Source organism: Chelonus insularis, unplaced genomic scaffold (genome assembly GCF_013357705.1).
Source record: "Chelonus insularis isolate UGA/USDA-ARS -01 unplaced genomic scaffold, ASM1335770v1 contig_131_pilon, whole genome shotgun sequence".
NCBI lineage: Eukaryota > Metazoa > Arthropoda > Insecta > Hymenoptera > Braconidae > Chelonus > Chelonus insularis.
In genome coordinates, this window is record NW_023276372.1 from 1,140,220 (window position 1) to 1,157,075 (window position 16,856).

General features: G+C 34.5%; 1 protein-coding gene across 6 annotated transcripts in view; it reads left to right on the forward strand.

The window, feature by feature from the left end:
- Positions 1-16,856, forward strand: part of tutl (turtle) — a 38,110-nt gene that overhangs the window by 12,503 nt on the left and 8,751 nt on the right. Inside the window, exons 1-9 of one of the 6 annotated variants that reach the window (XM_035094961.1) lie at positions 3,083-3,867; positions 8,148-8,251; positions 8,337-8,492; positions 8,664-8,995; positions 10,132-10,268; positions 14,605-14,830; positions 15,131-15,406; positions 15,831-16,118; positions 16,418-16,827. In XM_035094961.1, coding sequence (XP_034950852.1) covers positions 8,356-8,492; positions 8,664-8,995; positions 10,132-10,268; positions 14,605-14,830; positions 15,131-15,406; positions 15,831-16,118; positions 16,418-16,827 — 1,806 coding nt within the window. In that variant the 5' untranslated portion in view covers positions 3,083-3,867; positions 8,148-8,251; positions 8,337-8,355. Of the gene's footprint in view, positions 1-3,082; positions 3,995-8,147; positions 8,252-8,336; positions 8,493-8,663; positions 8,996-10,131; positions 10,269-14,598; positions 14,831-15,130; positions 15,407-15,830; positions 16,119-16,417; positions 16,828-16,856 lie in introns of those variants that run through there. The other 5 variants (XM_035094964.1, XM_035094963.1, XM_035094960.1 and 2 more) reach the window with 5 other exon arrangements.

Sequence of the window (16,856 nt, forward strand, 5' to 3'; positions counted from 1 at the left end):
CACTATGTGACGTAAATGGTGTCTCAATTTGGTATCGGAGAGTACAGGGAATTGAATATATAACCTCAAAAAAAACTAACAAAATCGGGCACTATTTATGTCACATAATGTAGTACGCAATAAAATATGGATTGCATTGGTTACATTGTATTTCTTAATCAAGGATATTTATTTACTATTAAGAAATATTTTTTTTCCTGTAACAAGGTTATGTTTAATCATTAAAATATGATTTTCTAACCTTTAATAAGCTTTCTTTATCATTACCAATATATTCTATCAATGTACAAAAAAAAAATGAACTAGATAAATTTGATTTTTTATTTAGTCTTTCACCAACAAAGTATTAGATTTATTAGTTTAACTTTTATTCAGTTTGATAAATGTAAAATAAAGTAAATAGAGTCTTCATGAGAAAATTTTTCTTAAACCAAATCTTTCTTTCTGTTGTACACATACACACTGAGTAAAAGTAAAAAGCTAGCTACTCTGTATATGTGTATAGTTTTTCTCTCATACTCTTTACTGTCATCACCACCTGATGTCTGTACATGCTCTAATGTTGGGCTAGCATGACGTTACTGCACTTTCATCCTAAGAATTGTCGCTTTTCCACTTTACATCCTTCCAAAGTGTGTAGAAGAAAAAGATTGGTAAAAGACAGTAAGAGGATTCGGATATAAAAATAAAAAAAATAACAAAGATGAAAATATAAGTGAGACTTTTATATTTTTCTTTCTTCCTAAGGTGACTTCTATATAGTGGAGAAAACTGGTACGATACAACGGTTAGATGACGGTAATAAAAGGAATATTAGACAGATAAGAAAAAAAAACTAATAAATAGATGTACGTGTGAAGACTTTTAATGGCTTTATGACTGACCATTTTCTTTGACCCACTATTAAATGAGAAAAAGTTAAAAAAAATATCAGGGATATATAGGTATAAAAGTGCATGGATTTAAGTAAAATGTACCGAGGATAGACTCTTGAGAAACAGTACTGCTGCATTTAAGCGAAGAACATAATGCGGAAGAAGCTGTACGGAGGTAGAGAGGGTTCCAAAGACGGAGAAAGCAGGCCAAAAAGCCAGGGGATGGGATTCGGAACAGCGGGTGCATGGCGCCAGATAAAGGATGACGCGAGGGAGAAGATTTCATGTACATTGCGAAGAATAGAAGCGGTGGGGCGTGCGCGTTTACTCGCGTCATGAATTCAACGGACGAATCGCAAAATGGAAATTAATCGGCGAGGCCTTTTCGCTTCGTCGCACGCGCGATACAACTACACAATTGCCATCATACAAAAGACTTTTTCAACTAATGTAAGAATACTAACATTTACACGTGGAATTCCATGCTACCTAAACTATTTTATTGTTCTTCGCTTTTGTTCAAGTATTTGGATGACATAACCGGATTCCCTATTTGTTTTCTACACTTATGCACTAAATTAAATACTTACTTTTTTTTTGAAAAATTTTATTTCACTTTTTGGATCAATTGTTGAACATTTCCATGAGTTCCGGTGAATACAAAATGTAAATGTGATATAACAAGGAAGTAACAAGTTACGTAACTTTTTAAATTGGTACTGAATATGGTCCACTTAATTTTTGAGACAGCTCGCCTGATATGCCATTTAAAAGGGAGTATGAATTTAGGCTTTGAAGAAGAAATAAGATTATTAGAATTGTAAATAGGTTTTTTTTAATCATTTTTTATAGTTGTATAAGCAAAATATGTATATTGATAATTAATTTGGAATCAATAAATTTTTTTGTAAGTAAAAAAGAAAGTCAGAACCATTTAGTAATTAGGTACAAGATAAGTAGTTTTATGGTAGTAGGAGGTAGTAATAGGGTAGTTTGAGACCAGGTAGTTATTTATGTAATCGGTAGATTTACGGTAATAATGAGGTAGTAATAGGGTAGTTGGAGACCAAGACCATTTGGTAATTATTTACATGATAGGTAGTTTTCGAGTGGTAATAAGGTAGTAATAGTAATAAGGTAGTTATAAGGTAATTGAAACTAGGACCATTTGGTAATTATTTATATGATGGGTAGTTTTATAGTGGCAATGAGATAGTAATACTAGTAAGATAGTAATAGGGTAGTTGGAGACCAGGACTATTTAGTAATTATTTATGAGATGGATAGTTTTAGGGCACTAGTAGTAGGGTAGTTAGGTATTATCATTAAATATTGGGGTGGATCCTAATGCACTCTGTCTAGTAATATCTGAAATTTATCATAAAGGTTCGAGTATTTTTTTAACCAGAGACAATACGTCGATAACCAATTGCCGTGATACTCTGCTCCACTAAAATCATCTGCGTGACGATGAATAGAAAGCATAAGAGCATCCTCGAGCAATATATAGCATATACTCTTGATGCAAGCATGAACGTTATTTGCATTTCAATAGTTTCGTTAGTCTATGCTTCATTTCATCTGACGAGTTTGATAAGCGCGCGCACAACCTCTTCCGTCAATGTCTTTTCGTGATCACTTACAAGTTCATTCTATTTCATATAGCTTTAACTCAATCAATTTTATTCTTTATAAAAATCTACCCTCATAAACCTACATTTTATCTCTATTTCTTGACTATTTTTCTTTGATTGAAATATATTTAATTCACTTCGGCGTGTGTGACCCCAAAGATTCCATTCACATTTCAATTACCCTCAGGAAAGGAAGAAAAAAAATGAACGAAAAATAGAAATAAAACTTAAGATAAAGTTAAAAATTATATTTCAATTTCATAATTGATTGAATTTTTTATTTTTGTATCTTTAACTCAATTGAGTTTATCACTGAAATGCTGGCAAAAATAAATGTGACTTGCGACAGGTGTAGACGTCATGAAGGAATCAGGAGCCTTGAGTTGATGGTACATTCCTGGCTGCTGCCCTCAAACCGATCAATATAACCATAGTGGGGGATAGATTCGTGGCCACCGCGAGGGGTCGGGATGTTGGCAGGAATTCGCTGTGGCTGTAGAGATGAGAAAGGTGGGGGATTTCACCCTCGTCGTAGGGGTGCGAAACAGCGCGACCATACTGTCATGGCGCCGCATGCACTCGCTAGCAAACCAGTCTGAGAGTCTCGTTCAGTGTTTCATTCATTTTTTACGGCTTATCATCTCTTGTCACTCGGAATCTCCTGACCAGACTGGATCATTATAAAATATCAATTAATTTTCACAAAAATATCCAACCCTAAAAGAGAGCCGGTAAAAGTTGTTTACTTAATAATTAATAAATAAAATCCATCAAATAGTCATTAAAATAAATAAAGTGATTGATTGAGTATTTGTAAAATTGAAATGGTGTGTGATAAAATGGAAAGCTTCATCAGTTATCAATTGATCAAGTGATTAGTGAACTTTAACAGGGCACTAGGGCATTGTGAAAAGTAGTTAAACTTTGACACAATAGTATTGTGTGGATTTGCTGAATTCCATGAACGTGCGGGTCAAGTTGAGACTTACATTAGGTAACAATTTGACGAGTGAATCGTTTGATCACAGGTGGAGATACGTGGAGAATAATTGAAGAAGAATAGTACTTTATTTGGTATCATCAGAGAAGCAACAATGTCCTAGCGAAGGCAGGAGAAGGTCTAAATAAATGTCCCTCATCCCTTGATACCTCTACCCACCCTATTCCTTAATTGATCATTATTATAATGTACGAGAGATCGGAAGAGCAAAGGAAGACACGCAGGCGTGTAGACTGAATCCAGGTCCAAAGTCCTTAATCCCAGGGTGATCCTCGCCCCGCCCGCATCCTCATTTCTCTCTTGGCAACTGCATCCTCAACGAAGCAACTAAAATCATCTAAACAGGATCTATCATCAGGTTTGTACCTGGATGCAGTGGATTCCATTGTCAGGAAGTTTAGCTCGTGACTGAGACTGCACATGGCCTCGTTTCGCTTTGGCACGCCGTTTGCAGTCTGCAACGCCGTCGCCCGGCCACGGGTGAGGTTAGTCAGGGTTAGATCTCGCGCGCAAGTGCTTTAGCCCAGCAGCTACGTGGCTTACATGCTAGCCTACTAAATAAGAATACTGCATACCTTTATTTATTTCTGCTTCAAATACACTAGCTTACCTGTAGGATCTCCTATCCTTGTTGAGTTATTTGCATTTTAATTCATTCACTTGTCGCAGATGCTTTTTGCCAACAGTCTGCCTTTCAACTGTTTCTTACTCTCATAAGTGGCTTTTACATACACAGCTACATCAACTTCATCATTCATTTTTTATTAATTCATTCTAAATCTAAATCATGTTTGAATCTAATTAACTCGCCAGTGGAAAGTTATTGTAATGAGTCTAATTTTGCGACATGTCTCCACGTTTCAACGGCTCTAGAGTCGATTGCTATGGTCTTTAAGTCAATGTCTGTCTGTCTGTCTGTGTAAGTACGTGTGTTCACGATTATTTTTCGTCTCAATTACAAAAAAATGGCAAATTAGCTGAATTTTGCAATTTATAAATTATGTTCGTTAAATTCAATTAAATATCATCAATAATAATCAAACATTGTTAATAGCAATTAAATATTGTTGATAATAAACAATTATTTATTACTTATCATTCGATATTATTGATTAAATTAAAACAGTAATAGTAATGATTATAATTAAAATATTGATGCTAATTAGCATATTTGAGCTTCAATAGTAATTAAGATGTCATTTCTTCAATTGGATACTTCTATTGATCCTTAAATTCATTTACTTAGAAAATTTTCCTTTAATACATTTGATTACTCTTTTGGAATAGACTGGCATGGACAAATAGCTCTACACTAGTAGTTCTCTAGCAAATATTGTGAGGGTAAACAGATTTGTCATTCCTCGCGTGACCACTGAGAAGGTTTGTAATGCAAGTCGAACTGCTAGGTACACTGTAAGGGTTTCTACACAATATTGCATAGGAAAACCTCTAGAATAACATACAAGTTGTATACATTTTACATTGATAGATCATGAATAGAGAGAGAGAGAGAGAGAGCTTTGTTCACAGTCAAAAACATCAAAGAAACAAAAAAGGGCAATGGGAATGAAGGAAAAAAAATAAAGCATGAAATGGAAGCAATTTTACATTGGGTCTTTTAGTGAAGTTTTATCCAATCAAATGATTATTATAGAGGATTGTAGTAGCATGTAAAGTTTCACGAGTTAGAACAATGGTACAAGAGAAGGCGGCGAATGACAAGGTATGGTAAAAGCGGACAATCGTTATAGAGCTTCTAGACTATGTATAGGGAGACAAATAATTGCGCGTACCGAGACGAGGAAACTTGGTCGTGCATCGAACAACCACAATATTGTGGGCAAGGATAGACGAAAGCTGTAGGCTTTCTATACTGCTGCTTCTGTTGCTGGAGAAGCAGTTTCACGCCACCGGAGAGTAAATTCCATTTGCGATCCTCGTTTCTCAGAATAGGAGAGACAACGTACTCTGTATGCTCCAATCCCTTTTCTGAGAACTCCACTAAGTTCTTGGGGTAATAAACTTGACCATTCGACTATTATTCACGACATCAATGCACTAAATATCTGCTCTCTAATACTCCAATGTACATATCTGGTCTTCAAGTACTTTCCAGTGTTCATTGAACTGGCATCTAACTCAAATTTGAATTAATCATTACTGTACTTCACCAATCTCTCTCTCAATGCAAATTTGTTTATTGGAAATTTCACTTTATTACTTGTTGGTTATCAGTTCGATTACTTATTATTAATAGACCTGTTTTATGAATTTTGCTTATATATTATTTCTAGTGTGCAATAGTATTTAAACTGATGTGCCAGGTTCTGCACTCTGTTGTAACAAAATATTAATAATATTTAATTTGGTTTTTATTAATGTTTTATTGTTGGTTAATAACTTTTTGAAAAGATTTATTGGTAATTATTTGGAAGTGGGGTCCACTTTTTTTTTTTAAATTATTCGTTGTTTAGTGTACTTTTTGAAAAAAAATAACTCGATAATGTTAAAAAATTATATAATAGAAATTTTAGCTAAAAACATAAAAATTTGTCATTTTTTCAACTTTTGAGAACCAAAAACTGTTTTAAATTTTGTTTTTTCGATATAGCTCTATTTTTTATCATAAATGCGCCGTAAAAATGAATAAAATGAAAAAAAAAAAAATTCCTATATCATAATTTTTCGATTTTTTATAGCTAAAAATAGGGTGGACCCCACTTCCGAATAATTACCGATTTATTATACATACATATGATCTCTAGAGATCAGCTACTGCACTGCCCTCTTAAACCTAAATAGAAATTTTTTTTTTTTTTTAAGGTTAAGTTTTACTCACCTCAAATTTTTACCGTCTAGCTGTGCGTTTTTTATTTGTTTTTTTTAATGTAAAAAATGGTTATGAATATTCAGAAAGGTGGTATACACATAAAGAAACAATAGTTAATAGTAAAAGTGCAATAATAATTGTAGAATAAATACTTTTTTGGTGAAGTCCGAGGTGTCATGGCGGGCGCACTTGTTATTAGCTCTTTATTCAAAAATTATTTATTCTGAAATTATTATTGCCTTTTTTATTATTAATTATTGTTTTTTATGTGTATACCACCTTTCTGGATATTCCTAAATATTTTTTACAAGAAAAGAACCAATAAAAAATGCACAGTTTGACGATAATAATTTGAGGTGATTTGAGGTTAGTAAAGCCCAGTCTTAGTGCTGAGTTACATTGTATAGGAGAGTATAGGGAAATTGCATGTATAACCTTCAAAAACTTGAACAGCATTAATGTCCGGTACTGTATGATGGCATTCATTAGAATATTATCTGTACTAAAGTGAAGATATAGTTGGAGTAAATTTTAATAAAGTCTTCATGAAGAAAAATTTAATCGTAGCATTTACATTGAATATACATGAGGGAGGTAAAAGAGCAAAAAAGACTACATTAAACGTGATGGTGAAGTCTCATTTAGGAAAATCTTTTACTTTCATCTCAATATCATCTGTCCAAAAGTTGTATTAAACATGTCTGTTTCCTGATGAATCTCACGGGATGAATAAGTTGTGATACAAAAAAATTTATATACACAAAAAAGCGTGTTTGTAACACGAAAAGCTGTCGATGAAATACAATGTAGATACATCTCGTAGGTATCTCTATATCTACATGACCAATTACTGGAACATATAGGATCGTTTGGAAGTATGGCCGTGTGACATGGACCAATTAGTTTACTCTCTTGCTACAATGCGCAATTTTTTTTAGTCTGATGTTTTTGTACTTCCAAACCTACTCTTTCATCATCAGTCACTGATACACTAACTTTCAAATAATCCAAAAAAGTTTGCCTGTAAAAAATTACCATCATTTTTACAGCTAATCCTAAACTATTTTATCACTCACAATCACTATAAAATAGTAATTAAGATAGCTATGAAACACGTCATAAAGGTAAAGTCATTTTATTGCGATTCCGAGGAATGTTTGGCTTTGAGAATAGTGCCAATCCCACTGGCTTACCACTAATAACTTGGAAGCATGTAGAGAGAAGTTATATAACTTGGTGTCCATGTCACATGAATGTGGGGGTTCATTGTCGAAAGACTGGTAGATTCACCTAGCGTTCTATTAACTTGACGATGACCTCCAGGGTGTAACCAACCCCCTTTAAATTCCCTTGTCAGTTGTTTTATACCAATGTTCGGCCCAGCCGAAATGCTTTCAACATTGGCTAAAATGGAACACGTGATCCTGGGAAATGTCAAGACACGATGGTTGGTCAGCGAATTGGGTGGGGAAAGTTAATGGAGAGAAGTGACAAGGGAAGAAGAGACGCATTGCACCTGGCATGCTCACAGGTTGCCAAAGACCTTTTACTTTGCGTCAATAATCCTTTAGACATGGTACTACTGCTCGAATACCTCCAACCCAGGCATCTAGTGTGTAACATTACACCAGAACCAATGGTTTTATTGAAAACATCCGATAGCGAAATTTCTTTACCTGACATTCGTTTTTTTTTTATTCATCATTGATAAATAATCTTTCAATAATAAAAGATAGATTTTTAGAAAAAATGTTTTAAAATAATAATAAATGATGAAATGATTGAAATAGATATTTCCTTTTGCACAGGTGATGCTTTCAATTGGTGGAGGAGGATAGTGGAAACGTCAGAGTGAAGGCAGGAAGACTAGATAGACGAGACAAACAGTGGTAGTGGTGCTGAAACGGAAGGGGTAAACACTTCAATATATCACCTGTCTAGTTCATTTGAAGATAGTGATTAGTAGTGCTAATTAAAGTCATTGGGACATACTTCAGGTACTATGGGAGCGGGGGAATGGAGGGCGGAGGAGGGCTACATGCCACGGACCTCCATCGGCGGTTTACAACATCCAGAAGTACCAATGGTCCTCAAAGGATTTTTCAACCCTTAGGCCACCCTGGAGATCACTCTGCTTCTGTAGATGACGATAGGTATGGAAAATCTTTTTTTAACAGTAATAAATCTCTTCTATCAGTGTATAAAAAGTATATTTATTTAAAAAAATTTTTACTTAACCTAAAAGTTGGTAATAATGACATTGATGATGAAGATAATGTTCACGTGAAATAAAAAGTCTACAAGGTTCCGTTTTTTTTTTCTAGATCAATTTCAGAGACGACAGAAGGCTTCACTTCCGGCCAGCCCACCTGCATTGGGGTCAGGACACGTGACAGACGTCAGTCGAGTACAGACAGCCTTGCGTGGCCTTGTCTCAATAAAAGCAAGTTGGAAGGCCCGGGACGACGGCGAAAACGTCGACAGGAGAGTCTAAAACTCTCGTTGGATAGTCTACTAAAGGCTAGTGTCAAGAATGAGGATCAGAAGTATCAAACGATGGAGAGAAGAAGACTATGGAGGTGTAGAGGCTTTCGACAAATCACGGAAATGCTTGTTGGAACATTGTTGCTTGGCATTGTACTACTCGTTTCACCAGGTACCTTAATTGCTTGTAAAATACACAGTCGATCTATTTGTACACTATCGATTTAATGTCGATAATCCTCAGGCGTTAATTTCCCAGATGTTAAAACCTACATTGCGTGCTAATTTCATGCTTCTCTAATGTGAGAATTTGCTGAGATACACCACCCGTGTTTTCTTTTCTTTATTTATTCTCAGCCCCAAGAACTTTTTTCCCCATTCTCGTAAGGCATAAACGTCTTTCAGTGTGAGAAAGAGTCGCTCAACTTATTTCTTACCACTGTTACAAGAAAACTTTAACTTCTTTAGCTTCCGTCACTTTATTCTACTTTGATTTGTTCTATTTTTTCTTTCTTTATAAATTGTATAAATTCTGTAATATACCAGGAGATCCATGACATAACTGGAAGCACTTTCAGTAACTTTTATTTTCTTTTAAAATTAAACCAGTTTCTATTGTGTTATTCTATTATTTATTTTCTCTTTATTCTCATTAACATAAATTATAACTTATAAATAAGTTCAACAGTGTATTGAATACGTGAGAATATTTTTAATGAATCTCAGTTACTTATTAAATTTCTTTTAAGTACACTGGGAAAAATATTTTTTGCTGTACAGAAAAATGGTCATTTAATTGATTAAAATACTAATTTGATTAAAACACTACAATTTGCAGTGGCTTACTGTTCCTAGATAGCCATAGTGTAGATGTCTCCATAACATTTTTATAATTTCTTGAAAGTTTGATCGAGATGGCAGATTTATATCTGGACAACTCAATATTATTTAAAAAAAATGTTTTTTCGTCATACCCGCACGCAAAGTTCACTTTTCCATTGGAGAGGGGTTGAACTTTCCACGCAGGTATGACGAAAAATCATATTCAGCCCTAGAGAAGACAATTAGACTAGCTTAACCCACGTGTTTACTACTTTGTAATTTTACACGTGGTTTGAGCTAGACTACTTTCCCTCCCTAGGTGTGAAATGTACTATTTTTTTTATTGTTCTCAATAACCAAAAAATATTCTACCACGACTACTGTAAATTTGGGCTTCATTAATTAAAAAGAAAAGTAGAATGAAGACAATTGAAATTTAACAGTAGAAAAGTGGATCAAAAATAATAATATATTTATTTATTTCAGGCCTCTGTAATCATCAAGACGCAGTTCACATAACAGCTATCTTGGGAGAGAGCGTGGTTTTCAACTGTCACGTAGAGTTCCCCGGTGAGCACCCAGTGCCCTACGTTCTCCAATGGGAGAAGAAGGTAGGCGACACGGTACGATATCGGACGATCAACCTCTCTGCTCTCTATCCGTGAGTTAAATGTCGGGGTTTCGCTCATCGAATCCACACGTATCTGATGATTTAGCAAAAATTACTCTTAATAATCGTGAATTCATGAGAAAAAATGTGAAAAATCATATCTTCACATGATACTTCTCTTATGAAAAACGGTATCTTTGGTATCAGAAACGTGTATCTAGAGCGTAACCCCAAGATAAAGATTATAACGCCGTTGGAACGCTGCAAATTATTGTCGTAAAGCTCGACTTTTTTTTTTTGCTCAAATTATTCAGATTAATTTTCCAATGCTTCAAGTTCAAATTTTGTCATTTTAGAAGCTTCTTTTTTTATTCTAGTTTGGATATATATTTATTCAATAAATACCGGCGAACGAGACGCGCCGTGTTGCGTTTTTTTTTCATTATCTAGTAGTTTATTTTTATTGAAAAAAAATAATTTTTTTAACCATATCAAGTAATGTGTATATATATATAAATATGAATATTTTTATTTTGGCAATCTAGAAATAAAGAGGGCAGAGCGTGTTTTTTTTTTTTATAAAATAAATATTTATAACATTTATATCAATTTCTTTCCATTGATATTTCTTTTTCATCCACTGATTTTATTTTTTTTTTTGTATTTATCATTCACTGTTATCAATTATCTAAAATGGGAAACGGGAAAGAATTTCTACATGCCTCTGTCTCTCTATAATCTCTAGTGTAGAATGCATGCATTTACTATTTTTATTCATTAAAATGCTTATTCTTTTAACACTTATGAGAATTTTGGTAATTGAGTTAAACTAGAAAGCTGACAGTACAAAAAAAATCTTTCGCTAATTTTTTTGCTAATTATACTTGAACGAGTAAAAAACTAATTCTCTCTAATATTTATGAATTTACATGAGCGTGTGAAGTTAGTCAATAATCGAAATATATCGAAGAAGTGAGTGACTTTTTTCCTATTGGTTAAAAAATTCAAATCATTCAATCATTGACGCGAAATATATTCTAGCGCTATTTATGAATTCACACAGACACATGAAGTTAGTCAATAATCGAAATATATCGAAAAAGTGAGTGACTTTTTTCTTATTGGTTAAAAAATTCAAATTGTCATCCAATTAATGGGGCGCACTGTGCACGCAATATATTCTAGTACATATTGGATTTAGGTTAGGATATTCCCTAGGAATTTGTAAATTCAGTTTAGTATAAAATTTCATTAAAAATTATTGTACTCATTAGAATAATGTCGGTTAAAATGACTGAGATAAAGGAAAGAATAGACAAAAAGTAAAATATTGTATGATGATTTTTTTTTTGATATTTTCTGTTCTTCATGTCTGGAGATGACAACTAATTTTTCTTTTCTCTTATCGTTGAACGATTGGAATGCTTTATGGATCTGCTGAAATTCCAAAGCATTCTTGGCTATCACCCGTCGGTTGCTCTTTCAATCTCGTGTAATTTGCAGATCCAGCCGGTTGTGGGTGTGCATCAGGGTGGGATAGTCGGCGGTGAGAGTATGGAAAGAGTAAAAAGAGAAGGTGAATGTAGGGTCAGAGGTTAAAAGTGGACGGTAGCTTCGCGCACGTCCGCTTTTCACATACGTATATACGAATAGCCATTTGCAATGGCCACCGGGCAAACACGGGAATGAATTTTATTTGCGCTCCGGTAGCTTTTGGTGGTTTGGGTCAAGCATTTGCGGATGAAAGAGGAACCCGCATAAAATTCCACCAATGTTCTATAACGCGTGCAAATGTGTACGAAGCTTTTACAATTAATTTTCAGCAATATGCCAGTAGCCATAACTTGTCTAATTGAAGTACTTGTGGGAATGAGTAAAATATCAAGAAAAAATAAAGGGTAAAGGGTTGAGTTTGAGAGACGCTGGCTAGGGGTATCGATTGACTGTTAGCCGGTTAACCTGTAGTTGGCTTAAAAATAGGACAGAGAGCACCTCTCGCGGCCTCGTGTATAAGCTTAGGTCGTGGTTACGATGACGTTAGGGGTTGGAACACCAAAAGAGACCGATGTATATTATGAAGAGAAAAAGAGAATCTTGGAGAGAGAGTATGACCATACGAGTAAGAGGTCGCATGTGCATAATGCAAACTCTACTAAACCCAGTCTTCAAGCACTCGAGTGTGTCAGGGTTACTGGCCCTCGATGCACCCAATGTATGAGTGAACAAGAGCTTATTACCTGAGATGTAAAAGATGAAGAAATGTATCATCAGATGAAAGCTACTCGACCCGCTTGACTTACTCTCATCTTAATACTCGTTATCCTTCTATTAATTTTTTCATCATTGCTATTAAATATCATCAACATTCTAGTCACATTATTTCTATTGAACTAAAAATATTTTTTACAAGAATTTAAAATATTCACAATAAAGTATTTTATTCAATTTAAACTTTATGAAATATTAGAACAAATCAATATTCAGATAAGTCTATTCAAAATAATCGATCACAATAAAAATGTATAATCAAAAAAATGTATTTTTTCGTCATACCCGTGCGGAAAATTCACTTTTCCATTAGTGGGGGGTTGAACTTTCCTCATAGGTATTACACAAAATTATATTCAACCCTAGAGAGGACAATTAGATTATCTTGAATCATGTGTTTACCAATTTTACCCATATTTTGAGCTAGTCTACTTTTCCTCCCTAGGTATGAAATGTACTATTTTTGTCACATCACTGCGAAAAGTTTTAATTTCCCTTTTCTGTTTTGGTGAAGAAAAGTAACGTTTTTTTTTCACACAGAAAATTAGAAAATCATCTGTGTCATTATCACAGACCACATAATTTTCCATGTAAATTCACACACATCTGTAAAAACTCACTTTCCTCCCACGGTGCGTAATATACTATTATCACGATTATTCAAAATTTTGATTTTAATAGTTAAAAAAACTATTACTTGTACACAGTAAATTTACTTCTCAGTCCGTTTTAAAAGCCATCTCCTCTTCTTTTTTATGACAAAGGAAAAATTTGGTCGATTGTTGCTGTAAGAAAGAGCAAAAGCGAAATAAAAGTGTCGAAAAAAAAATCAACACCTGGTACTTATAAACTCATGAGAATTAATAATAGAGCAATAAGATGAAAATCGAGAACAATAATGGCTTTCTCATTGTTCAGAGAAGGGTAGAGAGGATTATTTACATCGGCAGTAAAGTTTCCTGGTAGTGAGAGAGTTTGCCAAGCCCACCCTGTCGTTAAGGGATGAATTATAAAAATTTGTCCGCTGAGAATAGTGTATACGCCCGACAGACTCCGTCTGACCTAAATCAACTCTCACCTTATGCCTATGAGTGGTTGCATAATAATTAAAAACGTTTATGAATAATGAAAAATAAAATTTAAAAAACCCCACATACCGAATGATAATTGTAGTTAAAAATGTTAATATTACGAATGTTTAGGTTATGAATATGGATACATCCTTGATATAGAAACTCATAAATAGTATGTTTCTGCATATTGATTCATATCTTGCAACTCATGTCGTATAGGTATAACAACGTATAATCTCGTGGCCGGCGATGTTATTTCCGTTATTGACGGAATAACGCAACGGACACGATATGGAGACCTAGAGTTGTAGGTAATATCTATTGAGCTTAGAAAGCGCCAGGACCGATTAATATTGAATTCGATCGTAGCAAGTAGGCCAGGCTACAAATAGAATTTATGTCAAACACTAGTAGTTACATGTGGGACTTTAGAGATTCGATGATGTTGATAAAACCTTTAACAAAGCATGAAATATATTTTTCTCTTATCTATATTTTAACTAATATTTAGTCTACATAAATAACCAATCAATAGACGCTACTTGCATGCTAACACAAAGTTGCCTCATTCAGTAGTTATAATACTCAATAGCAAAAGTAGATGATGGTAATAGTCATTTTATTTTTATTCCAAAAAAAAGTAGAGCAAAATGAAATAAAAATTCAGACATTGGCATGCGAATAACAACTATCGATTTATTCATTTCGGTGATTTTTATCAACGTGATACATATCTGTATACGAGGCTTTCAGCCGGGTAGATGACTTCCGGTGAAGCTGCCTACTCATCGGAAGTTACACCCATGTCATGCTCTGCATCCATTGGCTCATTATTCTTATTCAATGACAAGCTGGTGCAAGTGTGCTTTTCTAGTAGTAACAATAGAGGTTACGTTTATGTATATGAGTTATAAAGCTCGCTCGAGATTTGCTTGCACCAGCTTGACTGACATATCATTGCCACGATCCCTCATTTATGATGCGTGTTGGTGTTGGTGCAAGGGGCAGGAAATACCAATTTACATTTGGTACGAGTCGTATCCGACACACAGTGGAGAAGGCTACGAAGGAAGAGTTTCAAGAGTTAATCCAAACTCACATTATGGTATCGCTAGTCTCAACCTCACCAATATTCAAGAGAATGACCAAGGATGGTACGAATGCAAGGTCGTCTTCCTCAACAGATCACCAAACAGTCCTAAAAATGGCACTTGGTTCCATTTGGATGTTCATGGTTTGTTCTATCACTTTACTTCATTATTTCATTAAACCTTCAACAACATTGTCCATAATTAAATACAACTTGGTTTATTTATTTTAATATTCTGAAAGAAAAATTCTAATACGTACATAATCCTTCAAATTTGTAATCTTTTCATCTTTTGGTTTTTTTGTTTACGAATTCAAAAATTGATCCCATTGCAATGGGAAGTTAAGAATAAATTCATCAACACAAGCAATTTTAAACCATATTAGAAGGTATTTTAATTGTTTTCTTTATAAAACAATTTTGTAATGATAAAATTTCTTTTAGCACCACCACGATTTACCATGACTCCCGAAGAGATGATCTACGTCAATCTGGGTGATGCTATAATACTAAATTGCCAAGCTGAGGGTACACCAACGCCGGAAATAGTTTGGTACAAGGATGCCAATCCAGTTACGACCTCGAGTACTATCGGAATTTTCAATGAGGGCACGGAACTACGAATTGCGTCAATCAAGAATGAGGACATTGGTGACTATACATGTATCGCAAGAAATGGAGAGGGTCAAATTAGCCACTCAGCACGCGTTGTTATCGCTGGTATGATTCATATAACAATCCCCAATATTTCTAACTCATTCCCAAAAAAGTCAATTGAACTCTCTTATCTTATTGCTGACGATCTTATGCTCAATCTTGAAGGTATATTCTCTGTAGAATCGTGACATTCGCCTTCTGAAGTGGTCGTAAAATTTATCATTCGGTGCATTACCAAGGCCCGATAGCTGCTATAAAATTCACGTTAGTCAAAGTAGCTTCACTTCCGCTTCCAAGTCCCTTTTTTCACCCCAAATATCGATTACTCAATTATACAGATTGTCCGATATGATTTCTTATAAAAAATAGGAGTAATTTGAGGAATGATGTTACAGCTTTGATTTATTCAATTTCTAAAATAAATTTTTTCCCTCATTTCACTGATAAAAAGAGAGATTGAAGATTTTATTTTGATTGAATTTTGTAGGAGGAGCTATTATAACTATACCACCAACAAATCAAACAAAACTTGAAGGTGAAAAAGTACAATTTCCGTGTGAAGCAAAAGCTCTCCCGGGCAATGTGACAGTTCGTTGGTTTCGTGAAGGTGCCCCTGTTACTGAAGTTTCTGAATTAGAAACACGAGTATCCATCCGAAAGGACGGAAGTCTAGTGATCAATCCAGTAAGTGCCGATGATTCTGGATTTTACCTCTGTGAGGTAACGAATGGTATTGGTGAGCCTCAGAGTGCTACCGCCTATTTAAATGTTGAATGTAAGTATTAATTATTTATTTATTTATTTAAAGAAAAAACAGACCCAACAGAATGGATCCAATGCTAGGATCACACCATGCCAAAGGCAAATACAATTGTTTGTAGTTAACGAATTTAAAGATAATAAAGCAGGTGTCGGGGAATTATGTGATAATAATAGAAAAAAAAATAGCATAAGAAAAAATAAGATGGCCTAGAAAATAAATTGATAAAAGTTTAGACATGGGAACCCATGAATTCAATAATGAAATAAATTTATTCCAATATATATGATAGCTAATTGATAATAATTTTTCAGATCCCGCAAAGGTGACATTTACACCAACAGTTCAATTCTTACCATTTCGGTTGGCTGGTGTCGTTCAGTGTTACATAAAAGCTAATCCTCCTCTTCAGTATGTCACTTGGACCAAGGATAAACGTCTTCTTGAGCCTTATCAGACTAAGGATATCGTGATAATGAATAATGGTTCTTTACTTTTTACGCGAGTCAACGAGAATCATCAGGGAAAATACACATGTACGCCTTACAATGCTCATGGGACTCAAGGTGGATCAGGACACATGGAAGTTCTTGTGAGAAATCCACCAGTTTTTACAATAGAACCAGAGCCAATGTACCAGAGAAAAGTTGGAGAAACAGTGGAAATGAGTTGTGATGCTCAAGAAGCTGAAGGAACGGAAAAACCGACAATCCAATGGCAGAGAGTTAGTATTGCAAGTCAGTTAATAAATGA